This window comes from Pinus tabuliformis, chromosome 7 (genome assembly GCF_031772625.1).
Source record: "Pinus tabuliformis cultivar Carrire ecotype Pingquan chromosome 7, CPIR1, whole genome shotgun sequence".
Classification (NCBI taxonomy): Eukaryota; Viridiplantae; Streptophyta; class Pinopsida; order Pinales; family Pinaceae; genus Pinus; species Pinus tabuliformis.
Genome location: NC_142293.1, coordinates 2,009,825,241 through 2,009,846,810, shown reverse-complemented (window position 1 = coordinate 2,009,846,810; position 21,570 = coordinate 2,009,825,241). Strand labels below are relative to the sequence as shown.

At 38.9% G+C, this 21,570-nt stretch overlaps 1 protein-coding gene across 2 annotated transcripts in view; it reads left to right on the top strand.

Annotated features, from left to right (window-relative positions):
- Nucleotides 1–21,570, top strand: part of RUXF (small nuclear ribonucleoprotein F) — a 115,797-nt gene that overhangs the window by 9,818 nt on the left and 84,409 nt on the right. For both annotated transcript variants that reach the window (XM_089460773.1, XM_089460772.1), the window contains exons 3-5: nt 16,405–16,492; nt 16,605–16,642; nt 16,754–16,818. In XM_089460773.1, the coding sequence (XP_089316899.1) occupies nt 16,405–16,492; nt 16,605–16,642; nt 16,754–16,818 (191 nt within the window). The remainder of the gene's footprint in view (nt 1–16,404; nt 16,493–16,604; nt 16,643–16,753; nt 16,819–21,570) is intronic.

Below are 21,570 nucleotides of genomic sequence, written 5' to 3'. Positions count from 1 at the left end.
TGATTATTTGACTAAGTGGGCTGAAACCAAGGCGATTAAGGCAACAATAGAAGAGAAGGTGGCTGCGTTCCTAAGGGAGAATGTATTCTACAACTTTGGGTACCTTGGAGAGCTAGTCACAGACCAAGGCAACCAGTTTACCTCCAACATGATTTAAGAACTGCCCAGCCATCACAAAATCAAGCATATGACCTCCACTCCCTATCATCCACAAGCTAATGGACTAGTGGAGGTGACCAACAGGGCACTAAAGAGCATCTTAACCGAGGTAGTAAGTAGCAACAGGAAGGATTGGGCAGAGAGACTAGTTGAGGCCACCTGGGCCTATAATACAACATGGAAGACCACCACTGGATTTACACCCTATGAGCTGGTTTATGGGAAAAAGGCTTTGCTGTCCATTGAGTTTGAATATAACACATTGAGGATGGCAGCCCAACTAGATTTGGATCTCAGTCATGCACAGAAAGAAAGATTGTTCCAATTGAATGGCTTGGATGAATTTAGAATGCAGGCTCTCCTACATACAGAGATAGTTCAGCTTCAGAGGAAGATCTGGCATGATAGACATATTAAGGAGAAGCAATTTCAAGAGGGCGATTGGGCATTGTTATATGATTCTAGGTATAAAGACTTCAAGGGCAAGCTAAGGACAAGATGGCTCGAACCTTATGTGGTGGAAAGATGCCATGATAATGGTTCAGTGCAAATCAGAACTATAGATGAAGAAGCCATTCCATTGCTTGTTAATGGACATCGATTAAAAATGTACAAGAGGACTTTATCAAAGCAAGAGTTCATTGACAATATCAATAAAATAGTAATGATGGTGGAGCAAGTTCCAGCTTCTCGCTCATCAGGTCACTGAAAAAAGAAAAGAAAAAAGAATAAGGACTCGGGTGAAAACCTCCATGAGGCGCCTGAGTCCCATCTTTGGGTTGAAAACCTCTTGAGGTGGCCCAAGGATGAGAAAAAAATAGAAAGAAGAATAAAAAGATCCCTGGGTGAAAACCTTCCTTGAGGTGCCCAGGGCAAACATCTAGGGTGAAAACCTCTCTGAGGCAGCCTAGGTGTTTTTAAAAAAAATAAAAAGAAAAAAGAAAAAAAAAGAAAAAAAAGAGAGGAAAAAAGACGTAATTGTTATTTGCAGGTGGGCAAGAAAGACAATCAAGGAGCAAAGAGAAGATCCAGAAGGAACCCTGCCTCACATATATTCATCTCCTCCACTCCTTACCATGCATCTTTCCATCAATTCCATTGTTTTTTCACTTCAACGCTTCTATTTAGGCAAAGACTGTGTTTTCTATAAGATCCCCTGAAAACCTACAGGAAGCAATTCGAGGGTGAATGGTAGGTTGGTTAGGTCTTGTAGCAGCGTATCCCACAGCATATCAATCATCAGCTACAGGATTTCACTAGGATGATCTAGGAGCTCCACAACAGTAGCAACATCAGTTCTTCAGTGACAGATAATAGAGGAGGAAGAAGAATGACTATGCAACAAATAAACAACGCAACACATCTGATCTTCGACAACTGGAGCATGGCATCGAGACCGCAGGTAAGTATCCCGCTCACTCACTCATATGCATAACTTGATCAAGAGTCGTAAAGGTTACGAGGTAGTTGGTTTATACGTGAAAAGGTGGCCAATTAACTTGGCCACCTTCGTTCAGTCATCACATACAAAACCGGGTGTCCTCTCACATGTGGCCGTAGTCAACTCAAAGACAGAGGAGGAGTAGGACAAGAAGTGGTTAACTACGGATCTACAAGGTGGGAGCTGATTACGAGGAGTGGGAAACAAAACATCGTTTGCATGCATTCATGCATTCCACCTCCTCGAAACTCCCTCACTCAAGTCGTGCTTATAACTCTGGCCACCCACCAGAAGCAAGGATCCATCGTTCTGCAAGAGAATTTCTACAGGAGCATGCATAGGAATTCCTACAGGAACAGTCTACAGGAGCAGTCTACAGGATACACAGAGGCAGTCTACAAGATAGGCAAAGAGGGGTTCAAGAGGGAATATCACGAGAACTGTCCACTGCCACCATTCTAAAGAGGTAGGATCTAAAAATCCATCCCCATTTACAAGCAAATGAACTAGAAATGCTCTAAAAGCTAGTGGATATAACAACTGTGGGAGGTGAATTACATACACAAGAAACTCTTTTTTCTCCTGAATTTAAAATTCTTGTGTCAAACCTCTTATTTCCTCCTCAAGCCTCACAAGGAAGATGACAGGAGGGTTTAATAGGAGAGAACCCCCAAACATGTGAGGATACAACAACACCCCCAAGTGCTTGAAATCTTTATAAGATACTAATGGATGGGGTTTTTCGAAAAATTCACAGGGTATGATGATGAGGTGGCTCAAGAATTTGCTCATTCCCTCACTCCACACAGTAGAATCCATGCCACTATTATAGTTAGAGGGCTCACTATAGATCTCACCCTAGAGCTCATCAGTAGGGTCACCACACTTCCCCTAGGAATTCCATGGAGAAAAGAAGACAAAGCAGACAGTCAGGTGGCAAAAAGGAAATTCTTTTTAGAAGGTGAAGAACCCACAGAGGATAAAAATGGAGTAAGGAGAGACAGTCTGCCATACCCATGGAGTGAGGTAGGTTACCAACTCATCAAATATATCTCATGTGAGGGTAGATATAGTGTTGTTTATGGCTACCATTTTAGGATGCTTGAAGAATTAAGATTTGGGGTAGAAACACCAGTTCACCAAAGACTCAGCATACGCTATTTCTTGATGCAATCACTCATAGAATCTAGCAGCAAAGTAAAGGAAGGGAATTCCCAACAATTGGCTCACCATGGGTTGATCGGGATCCTCATTGAGAATGCCCTCCAAAACCTCAGGATCCCTATAACATGGTCAGTCTTCAGAGACTTACCAACAAAGGATGACATCAAAACCCTCACCTATAATGTTAGTCCTTCTGTCAGTAAGGTGGAGGCAAAGCAAGAAGAAGAAGATACAGAGCTAGATGGGGATGAGATGGATGAAGAAGAAACTAATGCAAAGGAACATGATGAAGTAGAAAAGAAGGAGGATGATGCTGAAACAAAGGAGGAAACGAAGGAAGAAACTGATGGAGATAAGAAAGAACAGCAAGAGGAAGAAGATAAGAAAAATAGAGAGGAAGAAGGCATTGAAACAGAAGGGGAAGAACATGAGGAGGAGTCACCTAGGGTGTCTCCAGAGGCCCTTGAGAGGGAGGCAGTAGTTGCCTTCACTACTCTCAGCACCCCAGTCAAGCAAAAAGGGAAAAGAAGGAGGCAAACCCCTCTATATTTCAGAACAAGAAAGAGCACAAGAATCAAACAAGGGAAGCCACAAATATCAACAAAAATCCTTATTGAGATTGAAGATTCCCCTACACCAAGGGACAAAGAAGCAATAATGAGAGATCGACTTGAGAGGGAAAATGCATGGCTAAGAGGATCGCTGCAGGAAAGGGAAAACCAATTAGCATGTATGGCTAGCCTCTCCTTGGAGGCCATCCAGTGTAGGATGCCACCTAAATCCTATGTTGTTTACCTCAGAGAACAATGGCTGCAATTTCAGATTAAAACACTAGCACAAAGGGGCACCATGCAATTTCAAGACTACAGGCAGTTTATTGATCTTTGTGATCAAAGTACATTAGAGGATAGGGCAAAAATGGCTGAGTTTTACTTGCACAACAAGGCCCTCACAGGCATTAATGTTTGGGATCCTAATGCCGAGCTAGGAGATCTACAATTAATGGCCTTGGCATCATGGATGAACCATGAGGAGTCAAGGGCTGCAGAGATGAAAAGAATATTGGCTAGAGAGCAAAGTGAACCTCTTTTCATTAGAGTTGAACAATCAAATCCCATGGCCCTAATCAACACCCATAATCTAATTGCAAATGATACTCAACTGACACCTAGATATCTTGTTGCCCAAGAGCAAGCAATTTCACATTTTGAGGATATGTTTAGGCTGCTAGGAGAAGATAGTATACATGCCTGCTTAAGGAGATGGAACACACTGCCACACAGCTTGAAGATCAGAGAGTATCACTCCCCTCAAAGGTTGAGAGAGGAACTCAACAAGACACATATGTATAAGCAATCCATGCAAAGGTTGAAGGTCAATTGGATAGGTCTAAAACTCAGTCCACCACTACTCCTAGGGATGCTAGAAGGGAGAAAAGAAGAGGAAAAGAGGCAGTGGGAAGAAGTAGAAAGGAAAACAGGCTTCTATGAACAAGAAGAAGAGACCACAGCAGAGGCATGGGATGTGAGAGAGGCTACCAGAGCCATGAAGGATATGGACATTGACTAAGTTGTTCAGACGATGAGCAACACTTTCAGTAGGAGGGTGATGATGAGCCTCATCATTGGGTAATTATATGGGCCTTAATTCACCTCCTAGCTTAGTCAAACCAATTATTCTCACAACTTATTGCATACTTTTGATTATATTTTGTTTATGAGATGAGTTAGAGTTGGATATTTTGCTTTGTGGTCTAATGTGCATTTAACACAGGATTAAAGGATAAAAGCAAGGAATTTTGGCAAAGACCTTGGTCAAAACTCGAATGGGACAAGGGAGAGGAATTATAGGAGGTAAATCCTCCTCATTTACTACCCCTCCATTCGAATATTCCTCCATCAACTCGGAGTGCAAACAGCCAAATCATGAAGACTAGAAGGCAGCCGAACAAGTGAAAGTCAAAGCACTAGTTTATCTCGAGTTTGGGAGTTGAGCCTCCCTAAGTTTAAGGAAGTCGTTGGAGACTTCAATCGTATAAGTAGAGAGGCCTAAGACCTCAGTAGGATTCAGACTTTTGATTGTAAAACTCTACTTTATTTTTGAGCTGCAAGACTTGTGACAGTTGTTGATGTAATCCATTGTTTTGATAATAAGAATGAGTTTTGTTTTGAGCCAGCATTGAGTTAACTCAGAGGGTTGAAGCTCTTGGGTTAGGGCCCAACCCTAGCAGCTAAGGCTCCTCTTTATTGTACATGTATGTTAGCATAGATTCATGGTTTAATCGCTCATTTGCTTAAGTAGCTGCATTTCCATTACAACAGGGTAGTGCATAAATTCATAGTTTAATCGTTCATTTGCTTAAGTAGCTGCATTTCCATTACATCAGTGTAGCGCATAGATTCATGGTTTAATCGTTCATTTGCTTAAGTAGCTGCATTTCCATTACAATAGTGTAGCGTAGATTGGTTGTGTTTTAGTTTGCTTCCATTTGTGTCTTTTTCTTCAGTTAGCAGGTTAGCAAGGATTATACCCATAGATTTCCTTTCACAACAACCCTGACCAACCACCGTCAACCGTGTGTTGCATAGCTTCTTCGTATTCATTTCAATGTTTGAATTTATGCACTCCAAATCTCCACAGTTGATCTGTCTAGCTTGATCCAACAGCTATCGCGTTGTCTCAATACTTTATGCGCTCCAAATCTCCACCGTCGATCTGTCTAGCTTGATCCAACGGCTATCGCGACGTCTCAATACTTTATGCGCTCCAAATCTCCACTGTCGATCTATCTAGCTTGATCGAACGGCTATCATGCAATCTCGCGCGGATTCTTGCACGACTGGTATTTGCCCGAGAGCACCCGAGAAAAGTGGTTTTCTTGTGCTACGTGTCACCCAGTTAGGTTAATTGCGTAAAATTTTGGAATTCCGCTTACAGCTTTGAGGGCGCGTGAGAAACTGCTTACCGCCTATGAAAACCCGCTCCATCATTCCGCACGTTTTTTACCCTTCTGTCGCCATGTGACTTGATGTGATCCATCCATCTATTCACTTAATCTCCGCGGTAAGATCTCTGCCGCTCATCTTCCGTTAGTCCTGTTTGTCCATCTCTTGAGTTAACCTCCTGCGATAAGATCTCCGCCATTCATCTCTCGTTAGTCTTGTTTGTCCATCTATTCACGTAATCTCCTACGATAAGATCTCCGTCGCTCATCTTCTATTTTTACTGTTCGCTGATCGATCCAACGGTTCCCATGCACTGCTGCTTCGTTACGTCCTCCTTTCACTGATTTCGATCTTTGCTTGCTCTCCCGCTTGACTCCTTGCATGCTTGATTTTACCAAAACACCAAAAACACGAAAACAGACTTAGTTTAGTCTCCTTGCTTACACATTAGTTTGGTTTGATGCTCTTTACTTCTGTAACTTAGATAACAGCATTAGGTTAGTGTTGATTTAGCAATTCTGCTTAGTTTAGCTGTTTAAATGGTTAATTAGGATATGGTGTGATTTAGCATTACATGTTGTTTTCTTCATTACTGCAGTAGAGTAAGCTCTCTTAGAATATATTTGCTCTTCTTCCATCAAAGAATCAAGCTTCTTCTGACTCTATAGAAGTCTGGCTTGGAACCCCTGGGGTCTCTTGCCAGATGAACAAGTGACAACAGGCAGGACCTTCACTTCTACTTGTGCATATAGCACTATCACCTCCAAGTTTGTACGAACCTTGGGTTGATAAGTAAAGTTGGTAGCCTAGGAGTTGCAGCATCCTTGCTGCAATACTGGCACTGATCAATTTTCAACAACAAAATTACAAAGAACAAAGCCTCTTTGTGGTTTTTGCTCTTGTTTTTTCTCATTTTCAGGTCATCTCAACTTACATATTATACATGGGTTTCTAGGAGTCATTCAAGTCCAATGCTTCCACCATCCCAACCTCAAGCATTGTGAAAAACAATAAGATAGTAGTGACTTGGATTGGGTACTAAATGTTTGAATAAATTCCTATTCAATCACCTTCTTAATGAAATATGAATCTAATCTCTTTATAGAATCAAAGTATTTTATAGTGGTTTTCAATACAACTGTAAAAGTTTGCAAAACCTCTTGAGAAGGGAATGTCTTTTACATTTAGCATAATCATCATTAACAAGAAATATGAAGAAAAGCTGCTATAGAGATAGTTCTTTGTCTCATAGATTGTTCATGGACTTTATTGCAAATTGAAAATAGTTACACTTAAGTTTCCTAAAGCTAAACTACATTTTACTCATGTCTAGTGGCCAATAATGGAAAGTCACTCAACCCTTTTTAAGTTGCTCGAGATTTTTCAGAATTGGCAAGTGTAAAGGGCTGTGCATAATACCATATAATATATAGCTTGAAGCAAATACAAATGCTAATAGAGAATTTTGAATTCTAATATATATATATATATATATGGCTGTTCAAACCCATCGACCCCTAAAAAATTTGGGGGTCCACCCAAGCCATCCCGGGGATGCGTCCCCTTGTCCCCACCATTCCTTTGTCACTAATGCAACATAGGTTTTAACTCACTCAGTCTTGTCCTCTCTCTTGTCAATTGAGTCGTGAACTTGCTTTCTGTTTAGTATGTACACAATCACCTTGTAAGATTTATTTATTTATATTTTTGATCCTAATGGATTCATGTGGGATATATCATGCCTATCATCAAACTTGCATGCATTCACCTTACCACTAATAACCAATCATTTTGGCCTTATATTTGGATTGCTATATTGATTTATGTATATTTTCATCATTTGCAAAACAAGGTGCCTCCTTAGATGCGTGTAAATAATAATGGTGTTCAACCCCTTTTCATATAGATTCTAAAATATTTGGAGTATCAAATGGCCATTCCATATTTTTAGCTTATTTTTTCGCATTTTAAGTTCTAGCTAAAGTTATGGATTTTGAGCATCACAAATGGATTTTGTAAGTGGAAGTTATGCTCCTTACAAGGTACCTAACAATTATTCTTTGCATGTCCATGTGTAAGCCAAGTGATCTTGCATGTGTCACCCATGTAGAGTTAGTAATGTAGGGAGTTCGCTAGAGACTTCCAAAAGCATTAAGAGATTCCAAAACCCTGATCCTAGGGCTTGTAAAAGGTGTTAAAACGCTATTTGAAAGGAGGGAAGGATATTCAACAACTATTGTAGTGATTTGATGTGCCACAATATAGCAAGTGCACAAAGAATAGAGAGATAATAGAGCTAAAAGAGCAATCATGGAGGGTATTATAGTAGAACATAATGTCGCATAGCTTTATAGCGAAGTCACATGACACGAGGACATGAGAAATGGAGGACATAAAGATATGAGTGTCCAACACGTGACATGGTGACCTCTCGGAACATGACACATAGGACACATTATATATTATATATTTAAAAATATAAAAAGCTAGTGAATTACACATAAAATATGAAATATATAAAACATTTACATGATGATGATACAAATTTAATCACATAACTAATGCATATAACCAAAATAGCACTTAGTGCAATCCATCTTTGAACCAAAAATACATCAACAAAGAGGCCCTAAATGATCAAGAGGGCAGACTTTCCTTGGCTAATATTGACTCTTGTACATGCTTTGGTGCTGATAAATCAGGGAGTTGGTGCTGATAAATCAACGAGTTGGTGCTTCCTCAAGTTTTTGAAGTTAAAAATCGTTAATATTGATTCACCCCCCTCCTAGTATTGTTGAATATTCCAAGTTCCAATAGATCTAAAATTCTACTTTCTCCATGTGAAATCTAATGAGGTCAAAACCACTCAAACATCCCGGGTCAATTAATGGTAATGTTAAAAATATAAGTAAAAGTGGCATTCTTTGTTATATTTCATTTTAGTTCCCAACACTTGGAATCTTTCATTTTCAGTTCCCAACACTTGGAATCCATTATAACATTGCTTAATTTCCCTTAATTGCACTCCAAAACCTTTGAGCGCTTCAAACTTGTGACTGAATTGCGTGAGAATGAGGCAATAAATCAATTTTAGGATTTTTTTTTTTTTTTAAGTGGACATGTGTCCAAATTTTGCTACACTAGTAGGGCTCATGTATGACACCAGTCAAACATGTGTCCTACAAACATTGCATGAGTCAAACTTGTGTTAGACATGTGTCACACATGTGTTGCTTTTGATACGTGAAATATGGGACACGGCGGGGGGGGGAGAGGATGTGTCTTGTGACTTAGCTTTATAATGGGCCTTTTGATCTCTATATTTTGCATTGTACTCTCTCTTTTAAGAAAAAGGCACAATCCTTCATTTTGCTGGAGTTTTTTTTTAACCCACATTGAGTTTCTCCATGGTAATTTGTGTTCATTGTATTAAATTGTCCGTCCATACTATTGTATCTTTGTTCTTATTTCATTATAATTTGAAGAATTTGGATGGTGTGATTTGTTAAATCATTATATATGAGAAAAATAGTTGTGGAATGGAGCATAGGCTCACTATAGTAGCAATAAATTAAAGGTTTGTTTTGGTAAGCCGACCTTTGGAATAACCAAGGTCGTTTATAGATCAATTCGATAACCTTTTCAATGCACATGTAAAGGAGATGAACAATGTCCGATGAGCCTACGATTCTAGGAATAAAATTTTGAAAAAAAATTGTCTTTGTTTAGAGCTTGTTTTTGCATGCTGCTCTTCTTGAGCTGGGTTAATCAGTGGTCATAATAGAAACACCATTGGATATGGGTGTTTCTTGTTTGTGTACTTGCTTAGGAATGATTTATAGACAATATGTGACTTGTGAGGTTTTCTAGATCGAGGATTAAGTAGGTTTTGATGTCCTAATGGAGACCTCAAATTTAACTTTTAGTTTTAACTATTTAATTTTTAACCTATCATACAATGTGTCAGGCCAAGAGGTAACTTCGCGAATTGAATTGGATTTCATTAAGATAGAACATGAATATATACATGGAGAGGGAGACTATTGGTTTCATCTCCCAATGTCTCTTCATTTTCCAACTCCCTTTTATTTTTACTATTTACAATATTTACATCAATTTACCTAATCCCAAAGATTAGGTGTCAACATTTCCCCCTTAATCTAAAGGGATGTTGGTGAGTCCAAGCATCATTTTGAATCTTTCAAACTTTTCCCTTCCGAGTGCTTTGGTGAAGATGTCTGCAATCTTCTCATTTGTGGAACAATGTCGTAGGTGGATTGTTTTGGCCTCAACATGATGTCAAATCAAATGGTATTTTGTATTGATGTGCTTTATTCGATCATGGAACTTTGGGTTCTTGGCCAACTTTATTGTAGAAGTGTTATCAATCAAAAGAGGAGTTGAATGCACTTATTTCTCTTGCAAATCTTCCAGAATTTTCTTGAGCCACACAATTTCTTTTGTTGCTTCAGCTGCTGCCACATATTCTACCTCAGTTGCGGAATCAACTCGAACTGATTGCTTGCGTGACCTCCAAGAGACAGCCCCTGATCCAAGACTCATACATAACCTGAAGTGGATACCCCATTTTCTTTATCTCCATTGAATTTTGAATCAGAGTATCCAATCAAGTTGAAGTCACCCACTTGTGTATATTTGAGTCCAAAGTCTTGAGTTCCCTTTAAGTACTTTAGAACTCTTTTTGTAGCAGACCAGTGTCTCTCACAAGGCTTTTCCATAAACCTGGAGAGGATTGCAATAGTAAATGAAATGTTTGGTCTGGTGGTAGTCAAGTAGTTGAGACTTCCTACGAGCTGTCTATACTTCATTGCATCCTCAAATTCTTTTCTTCAATGGATGTGAGCTTCAAGTTTTGTTCCATCGGAGTAGTCAAAGGATTGCACTCAGCCATGCTAAACTTGTTCAACAAATCTCCAATTTACTACTTCTGAGAGAGGAATATAATCTTCAGATGTTGAGTTACTTCAATACCAAGATAGTAGTGAACATAGCCCAAATCTGCCATTTCAAAACCTTTCCTTAGTTCTTTTTTTATGGATGCAATGTAGCTCTTTGTTCCCAGTCATTAGAAGATCATCTACATACACCACAAGATATACAACTATTTTGCCAACTTTCTTGACAAACAAAGTTGACAAACAAAGTTGCATCATCAAGATCATAATGTGTGAAATTGAGTTTCAGAGGATGCTCAATTAACTTCTTGTACCAGGCTTGCGGTGCTTGCTTGAGGCCATACAAGGATTTTACAAGCTTGCATACTTTGTGTTCTTGACCCTTCACAACAAATCCCTCTAGTTGGGACATAAAAGCATTCTATTTTATATCTCCATTCAAGAAAGCAGTTTTTTACATCCATTTGATGGACTTTCCAACCGTTCTGAGATGCCAAGGCAAACAATGTTCGGATGGTAGCCCATTTTGCTGTGGGGGCAAACGTTTCTTCATAGTCGATCCCTTCCTTCTATGCAAAACCTTTTGCTACAAGCCTTGATTTATGCTTGTCAAGTGAGCCATTTGCTTTATACTTGTTCTTGAAGGCCCACCTGCAGCCGATTGGTTTGATTCCTATTAGAGGATCAACCAGCTTCCAAGTGCCATTCTTTATCAAAGCATCATATTCTTTCTACATCGCTTCTTTCCATTCATCATGAGAAGCGACTTCTTTGAAGGAAGTCGGTTCAAAATCTTTTGACAAATTCAGTTCACAATCATAAGAAACATCCATATCAACAGGTGAATCAGGATAGTTCACATCACCTCCATTTTGTTTGGTTGAGCTTCTTGTTCCTGTCTTTCCAACCTTATCAGGACGAGCACTTTCAAGTGGAGGATATTTTTGAGATAGCCCAGGTTGCCCAGTTGATTGAGTTGGGGCTGAATCAAGATTTAGTCTCCCAATTTTGTCAATCACATAACTCAAAGTGTCATCTGGATTAGTGGCTGGAGCTTCATGCGGGGGAGAGAGTGCTTTAGAAGAAGATTCCACAGTTTGATCCAGTATAGGAAGCCCCTCTCAAGATGCGGAATCTTGTTATCAAACTCTTGAAAATATTTTGCATGTCCGAATCTATCCAAGCGATCAAGCTGTCGCGCAACAACATTGTCAGCTTTGGAAGATTCAAGAAAGATCACATCTCTAGATATTATAAACTTCTTATTGACTTCATCGTAAAGATGATATGCTTTGGAGGTATTTGAGTACCCTAAGAAGATACACTTGCGACTCCTTGCACCAAGTTTGTATCTCTGTTCCTTAGGTATCTATGCATAACAATTGGAACCAAAAATTTTGAGATGCCTCACCGAAGGAATGTGGCCATACTACATTTCATTGGGAGTCTTGTTTTTGACAACATTAGATGGACTACTATTCTTTATATACACAACACATAGAACTGCATCAACCCAAAAGATCAGTTTAACATTCTTGAAAAACATCATCGAACGTACCATATTTAAGATTGTCCTGTTCATTCTTTTAGCTACTTCTTTCTGTTGGGGATTATAAGGCACAATTGTTTGATGTTTGATCCCATGCTGGTGAAGATAATTTTCAAATTCATTTGAAGTGTATTCTTTTCCATTATCAGTGCGAATAGAGCCAATATGAGATTGTGCATCATTTTCAATCTGTGCATGAAAGTTCTTGGATGTTTCAAAAGCTTCAGATTTGTTCTTATAAATAACCCAACACATTTTGGCGTAGTCATCAATAAATGTCATCATATGTTTATTACCATTTGCGGAAGGAACATGCATTGGGCCACATAAATCTGAATGAATGAGTTCAATTTTTCTATCTACTCTAGAATGAGAATCATGAAAAGACTGTTTGATGTGCTTTCCTAAGATACAAGCATCACATTGCTTAAGTTTCTTAGGAATAGTAGGCAAACCAGTAACACCATTTTTCTTCAACAAACGAAGGTTTTCATAGTTCAAGTGTCCAAATCTAGCATGCCATAAAAGACTTGATGGAAATGTACCTTCATCATAGTGAGAATTGTATGAGAAGTTTTGTGCATGAGCAGAGGTTCCTTGCAGCTTCATAAGTCTTTCTTCTTCTATCCCCATCATGACAAGTGAGTGATTTGATGCTTTTCTGACCTCGACCTTGCCATCAAATATATGAATGGAGTGTCCTTGCTGGCGGATGTGGACCAAAGACAACAAGTTTCTCCTCAACTCTGGGAGGTATAGAACATCATGTAGAAGAAAGTTTGGAAGACTAGGCAGTTTGAGCCTGATGGTGCCAAGCCTTGATGGCTTGAGTTTTGACTTGTCTGCAAAGTATATTGCTCCATCAACATTGTCAGTGAATTCTTCAAAGAAATCTCTCCTGAAAGTCGTGTGGCAAGTTGCTTCTGAATCAAGTAACCAATCATCCTTCCATGAAGCAAGTGAAGCATTGAATAAGTCTTCAATTACTCCAACGTCATAATGAGCGGATTCAGGTGCTTTACTTTTCCCTTTGTCAGGTGTTTTACCTTTTCCTTCATTTCTTTCATGCTCAATTCTGCCCCAAGGCAGCGTACATGTGGGTGCATCGTGTCCATCTCTATTGCATCATATGCAATGAAGATCAAACTTTTCTCTTGGAACTGTCTGCCTCCCCTGCCTCCAAAATTCAACCTTCATCATAGTGAGAATTGTATGAGAAGTTTTGTGCATGAGCAGAGGTTCCTTGCAGCTTCATAAGTCTTTCTTCTTCTATCCCCATCATGACAAGTGAGTGATTTGATGCTTTTCGGACCTCCACCTTGCCATCAAATATATGAATGGAGTGTCCTTGCTCGCAGATCTAGACCAAAGACAACAAGTTTCTCCTCAACTCTGGGAGGTATAGAACATCATGTAGAAGAAACTTTGGAAGACTAAGCAGTTTGAACCTGATGGTGCCAAGCCCTGATGGCTTGAGTTTTGACTTGTCTGCAAAGTATATTGCTCCATCAAAATTGTCAGTGAATTCTTCAACGAAATCTCTCCTGAAAGTCGTGTGGCAAGTTGCTTCTGAATCAAGTAACCAATCATCCTTCCATGAAGCAAGTGAAGCATTGAATAAGTCTTCAATTACTCCAACGTTGCAATGTGCCACAACATAATGAGCGGATTCAGGTGCTTTACTTTTCCCTTTGTCAGGTGTTTTACCTTTTCCTTCATTTCTTTCATGCTCAATTCTGCCTCAAGGCAGCGTACATGTGGGTGCATCGTGTCCATCTCTATTGCATCGTATGCAATGAAGATCAAACTTTTCTCTTGGAATTGTCTGCCTCCCCTGCCTCCAAAATTCCTCCTTCCTCTTCCTCTTCCTCTTCGACCACCTCTTCCTCTAGAAGAATCTTGTGCATGATTCTTCTCCTTTTGTGCAAGACATACAACTTCTTCAGTAGACTGAGGAGTTGTCTTCTTCCTAAAAGCCTTCTCTCTCTCAGCAAACTTCTTCTCAAGGGAGTCAAAGGTAATCTCCTTAAGGTTGCTGCTTGCTTGCAATGACTCAAGATAATGTGAATAGGTGGGATATAGTGCCTTGACATAAGCTATGAGAGGAATATCTATTTCAACACCAGTGGCTTTTATGTCATGCATAATGGATCTTACTTTTGATGCTAAGGCAAGAGGGTCATCATTTTTCAACTCAAGGCTGAATAATTTAATCATCAATTGAACAACTTCAAGTTCAAAGTGTGAGTCATACAATTCCTTCAACTTCTTTAGGGCTTCAAAGGCATTTGAAAATGGAGAAATATGGCGACTCACCTCTTCATTTATTGATGCTGCAATCAAGGCATAGGCCTTGCTGTTCTTGTTTTCCCAAATGGCAAGCTCCTTGTCTGAAGTGGGCTTTTTAGGTGCATTGTCTCCTACACCTTCACAAACTCCTTTCCACAACTCATTGAAAATGAGGGTGTGTTTTATCTTCCAGGACCACTCAGGATAGTTCTCCTTGCCAGTGAAAACTACTCCCACAATAGATATGAGTGAATGCATTCTTAAAAGAAGGACTATGTGCTTCAAAATAATGCAGCCTTATTTTTCCTTCTTGATTAGGTAAGAAATTGATTTAATATACAAAGAGCAAAGCTATATTCTATCCATATAAAATATCACCACTCCTATAATATTATTATATTACCACTCACCATTCATAATATATGACATACCATCACATACCATCGTATTTCAACCTTCTTTCGTATGATATATCAAGCATTCATGCCCTCGACATTAAAAAAGAACCGCTAATTGCACCATTTTTAATGCATAAATCTTACAGTACGCTCACCGCACCATGCACTATATAAGACTAACCATACAAAAATTTCACACCTCTATCATACAATATATATGTTGACGAGTCTTCAAAAAAACAGAGTATCGTGTGATATATATATTTCAACTCTCAGTCAACATGTACGCACATGCCACACAGTCTTCAAAAAGAGTCGACATACCATTCCATATTCAACGTTGTAGGCACCATTCCAGATTCAACACTGTAGGCACCATAAACATACCTCACAGTCTTCGAAAATTGTTTAACGCACAGGAGGGTTCCACCTCTCAACACCACGACTTACACTATATGCAACACACTAGAGTATTTCAATGCACCAACGCTCCAAAGCTCATGTCCATGCGGCCCCACCACCAGCATGGGGTCTCGGCTTCCACACCACCAGCACAGGCTCGACAAGTCTCGACTTCCACATATACTCCAACAACATACACACCAGAATATTAAAGGCAGAAATCATAGAATGCCCTGTCCATGGCAGGGATTCATGGCAGGAATAGGAGTTACAAATCGAAAATGGGCGCTGGCTCTGATACCATGTCAGGCCAGGAGGTAACTCCACGAATTGAATTGGATTTCATTAAGATAGAATATGAATATATACATGGAGAGGGAGAATATTGGGTTTCATCTCTCAATGTCTCTTTGTCCTCCAACTCCCTTTTATTTTTACTATTTACAATATTTATATCAATTTACCTAATCCCAAATATTAGGTGTCAACTCTATTCCCATTTTGAATACTGTGACAAAGATATGAATGTTTTAAACAGTTAGCATCTTTACAGCTTTGACTATAATTAGGATAGGGACTTCAAAATTTTCCTAATAGAATACAGCACGTAGGCTGCAATGGCATGTACTTTCAATGGAGTAATACCACATGCTAACAATTGCAGATAACTGGTTAACAGGCTATTGTATGGCCGATTTTCTATTAAAACTAGCAGGTAAGGCCTACTTATATTTTAGAGAATTTGGAAATAATTGACCATATGCCAAAAATGTGTTCAGTTATATTTTCTACATGGGATGGCATATATGAATCAACCCGAGTATCTGTTTAAGTTTGTTCTCTATGCTATTTGACAATGATGTACATTTTATTCTGCAATTGCTGAAATGTATTCTTGTATATCTTTTTTGTTTCCAAGAGGGTATTTTTTTAGTTTGAAGCATTTTTCTCCCACCTCTATGCTTTACTGCTGTAGTGACTGGGATAAAATTTAGGTTATGCAGTGTTGTCCTGAATAAAGAATGTGCGTAGGGTTCAGTCATCCAAATGTTTGTCTCCTATTAAATAGGGTTGAGTTCTTGTCGTGCTTCAAGTGATATGTAGCTACTATTTGTTTATTGACATTGATAAATTTTTTCAGACTGTACCAGTGAATCCAAAACCTTTTCTAAACAATCTAACTGGGAAGCCAGTTATTGTGAAACTCAAATGGGGCATGGAATACAAAGGTAAATTGTTAATGTGTTTAATTGTCAAACAAATGATTAAATTAAAAATTAAGAATAGAATCAGACATTGTTATCCCCCCTAATTATACAGAATTGTGGAATACAATTGCAGGTTATTTGGTTTCTGTTGACTCTTATATGAACCTACAGGTATTATTTTTGTTTCTTTTATTTCATTGAATACATGTACATCGGATTAATGTTGCAAGGTTCTAGCGTGGGTGTTCTTCTCCACTAATAACTGGGTTTTTCTTCATTTAGTTGGCGAGCACTGAAGAGTATATTGATGGGCAGTTCACTGGCAACCTAGGAGAAGTTTTGATCAGGTAAAAGTGTTTCCTAGAAAAGGTTTTCTTAAGCTAGAATTATATAAACATGGATTGGTACACTAATTTTATCACGGAATGATTTTAACTTGCTACTTCATGTCTTCTTTCTGTGATGATGTTTCAGTATGATTTATGTCCTCTTTTTTAAGTTTATGAAATCCCGGATGAGATAGTCTTTAATACAGGCTTTTAATTGATGCTTTTGTGAAAACGTTCATCACCACAACTAATTCTGGATACAATCAATAAAAGATCTTCAGTGATATTGTCTTGCACAACGTCTTGGCAAAATGGAAGCCATTTCTATCTACTTCAGGGACATTGATGCCACCATGCTTTCAAATTCTACAGTTATGAAATATGACACTGTTATCACTTGAAACTGGAACGGATTGAACTTGAAGGAATGCTCAAGGAAAGTGCCATTGTTACCTTGCATGACCCCTTTCACCTTGTACTAGTGCTTGTTAGCCACAGATGGGAATCCCTATTGACCTGAAGAGAAAATATTCAACTGTAACCTGCAAAATACTTTAAATCTATGAAATATACTTATTGTAATATTCAGAATATGTTAAAGTTTTCTGCAACCAGAGTACTTTAGGACAGTGAGTGCAATTCAGGTCTACACAGATGGCATATCAGGTTATATATCATGTAAATATGCAACAGTTTGCTTCAGATAAGGGTTCCTGATCTGCAAGTGTAATACTTAAAAGTCAGCAAATAATCTCTTATTTTTATTTAAGTATTCAGGGTCTTTTGCATCCAACAAATGACGTCATTGTTGGTATTGTTTACATAGAGTAAGCCATTAATTTATGACCCATATCCCATGAGTATTACTTGCACCTGACCAATTTCTCATTGTTTTGAATAGTCTACTTAGCGTTCATTGCATCAGGTGATGCTCGTAGGTTGGAGTAGAATTGAGATTAGTGAAAATCACATAGCATTAATCATCACCATTGAGGCTTGCACTTAGTAACTAGGACTTCTTGAGAGGTCACCTATCATATGAATCCTTTGGAAGTTTGGTCAAATGTGCTTATTTATGGAGTTTTCCTCACAATCAAGCCTACATAATTTTCTACCCCATTTGCAAAATGCCAAAACCTTACTTTTATTTATTTTTGACTAATCCCTTAATTCCAATGGGTAGGGAGTGAAAGAAGAGCAATTTGATAGTGTACGGGATTGGTCTACAACAGTGAATCAAATTTATTCATAAACTAGAATTGGTCTCCAAAAGACTGTTACCTTTATTTTAGAGTTGCCATTGCAGAGTTTGAAGATATCCACTTCACACAATATGCACTTCAGAGATGAACTATTGCTTTTACTCACATTGTGATCATGAATATTCTCTGTTGAAAATAAGGGTACCAAGGAGGTGTTTCCTGGGCATTTCTCCTTTTGGCCTATGGAGACACATTAATTACCTTTTGTCTTAGTGGTATCACGTGTTTATTAATATCAAGGGGCTAAAGTGCTTTTTATGTGGAGATGTACTAGATCCTTTACACGTGCCTAAAAGTGACTTTATGGGGAAAACCTGACCATGGTACCAAAACATTAAAAAGTACTAGGGATGCTCATCAATATAAAGGGGGACCAAATTAAAAAGGGGGTCAAGAAGAAATGATCTCTACCCTTGATCTAATGAGCTGAGATTTAATCTCAGCCATTAGATGTAAGGGTTAGGGTTCTCATCTTATTGAGAAGACAAAAGGGAGGAAAAAGGAAGATTGAGTTCATTATTCTCATGAAAACTATTGAAGAGAGGAGCAAGGGGAAAGGAGAGCTTGGAGAAATCTTACAGCAGAGACAAGGAAGCTACAACAGTTCGAATTCTTCTTGAGGCTGAGTTATTGTCCTTGGAGGAGTTTGAATTTCAAGGTAGTAACTACTGTCTGTACACAGGTCAAAGTTGGTGAGCCATTCAATTACTCCTCACTGTGAGCAAGAGTTATGAAGGTCGCACTTTTATTTCTGATAGCCTGCTCGCATTTGAAGAGTTGCCAGCGAGATTCTCGGGTTAGCTTAACGAGAGTCTTGGGTCTGTTTGGAGAGGTAACCAGAGGCAATTTTTAGCGTGTTTTCTGAGTGTGTATGAGCTCAGATTCTGGGAGAAATCTGCCAATAAAAAGCCTGTGTAAATGCTGTGATGCAGGCCCGAGTTTAAGGGTAAAGGGAGACAGTTCAGTGGTTCGATTTTCTATGCTGAAGGAGTAGCCTAGAGGCTGAGTTTTTCGCTGGAAGGAGAGGACTGTGTGAAGGAATATATCAGCCCAAAAATTACAGTGTAAAAGGGACTTCAGAAAAGATTCTTCAAGGGAGAGATAAGTAGAATCTCTTATGTGTTTTATTTGTTGTAAGGAAATTACTGAACAAGCAAAGTAAAATCCTTCCCCAACACTGGTTTTCCCCACTGTGGTGTTTTTTCCAGGGTCAAGTTGACCAAAACAAGTGTGTAAACTTCTTGTGTGTGCTTGCTATTTTCTATTGTATTAGTTATGCAAAGTGAAAAGGTAGAGTAGCTCTTTTGTTTTCATGTAAATGCTAATCTGATATAAATATCAGTCACATGTTTTATGATGGGTTTGGCCATTAAACCATGCAAAACATGAAAACTGGGTTGGGCTACAACACTCCTTAATTTTCTACATGGTTTCAAAGCCAAAGAGAAGTCAGACTTGAGATTTTGCATCAGTTGATACAAAGACCAACAAGCACAAATTTTTCCATCTCATTGAACAACAATCATTAAACCTCAGTCAGAAACCCAAAGTGTTGTTGGTTAAGAGGGAGGAGATTGCCTAGTATCAAATTTGCTCCAATTTTGTTGGTGTGAAGGTCATGGCTACTGGGTTGACAGTAGAGGATAGATTGAGTGGGGCTGATAATTTTGGCCCTTGGAAGGAGAGGATGACACTTTTGTTTGAGGATCTGGAGGTATGGTATTGTTTTCGAGTTGGAATGTTCTGCCAACAACAAGGGGATCTCCCTGGTGTAGATTCCCAACTAGACTCTACGCCGTTTGGTTTAGGAGTCCCATTTGGTATGTAGGCCTGACAACCATCGCATTGCGCGTAGTTCACTTTGAATGAAACAAACAACAATCGTTAGAGATCAAGGCAGGTGCAAATTAGAGCCCTTTGATCTTCTTACAAAATCGAATTAGAGCTCGAACCTTCACAATTACCAATGGGTTCTCCTTATTCATTTGATTCCTAAGAACCCTTAGACTTTTGAGATTTCTCAAAATTCTTTTGTTTTTGAGATTCCTTTCGTTTTGAAAATTCTCCTTGTTCCTTTTGTTGTCTTCGTTCCTATTATCAACTTGACCTCGTAGTCTTTCAATGTTTCCAATGTTCATATGTTGTCGTCGGTTCCCACCTTTTAAATTCTCTCCTTCAGGATTATCCTCTTCCGAACCAGCCCGACCCTGTAGGCTTGGTATCTCTTGTCTTTCAACAACATTTGCAAAGTCAACTAAAATCACATTAACCAACTCTTCGATTGAACTTACGAAGATTCCTTTATGTGTTTGGGGAGCTCTGGTTACACGCGTGTGAGGCATATTAGTAGCGCCAGGGATCAGTCCAAAGCTATTAGCAAATTTACGAGTAATGTGGCGTAAAGCTCTCAGGTGATCAAAGGTGATCTCATAGACAACTTCTGGCTTGTTAGGTGTGTCTTTGAGGGGAGGAGGTTGAGTATCGTCAGGAGTATCACTGAAAAGTGGTCCTTGAGAGGATGATGAGGCGGTATGTGAGGAAGAGGAGGACGTTGAATTTTGGCTTGTTTAGAGGGTTTAAGATCAGGATGGGTTTACGATAAGAGGGCCCTCCTTCTAGCACCAAAAATCTTTTGACGGGTTGGAATGTCTTGCCAACAACAGGGGGATTTCCCCAGTGTAGATTCCCAACTAGACTCTACACCATTTGGTTTAGGAGTCCCATCCAGTATGTAGGCCCGACAACCATCATATTGTGTGTAGTTCACTTTGGATGAAACAAACAACAATTGTTAGAGAACAAAATAAAACCTCTAATAAATGCAAATAGGTAACTTATGGAAATTAAACATGTGAGATGCCATGCGTATAACAACGAGTAAGTAACAATGACATGAATCTCAAGAGATGTAATGTTAGCAAATCCTCAAATAAAACCCATGTATTCAATAGAAATAAGGTCATAACCAACAACCTCATGAAAGAATGTAAAGGCACACAATCTCATACATAATATATATGCTCAAACCAATGAATCAGTGCTTCAACATAAGCATGGAATAAGCTCAACATGTACCATCCAATGACCGCAAGAGAAATCCTACAATGATTGATAACACATGAGAAGATTGCACACCTAGGTATCAAAAGTTGAAATACTCATCACACCATCACATGAAAAGTCCATGACATCCATAAGTGGAAGTGCAAAATCACCACTTGCATTCACAAAAGGTCTACTAGCTCTCCAACAATGTACACCAATTCAATCTAAAACTAAAAGTCCCATACAACGAGACACGAGGATATATTTATAGAAAATTGGGTGACCTTTTATCTACCCTTATGACTCTTGAGTTTTCCCATGACCTTTAATATTCCCACATGACTCTACTCTGATCTCTATTCTCTACTCTACTATTGACATATTACATGAAATAAATAAAATACTCACAATCTACTAATCTAGTAATAGAAATGTTTTGGACATCCAAATGTAACTCCTACAC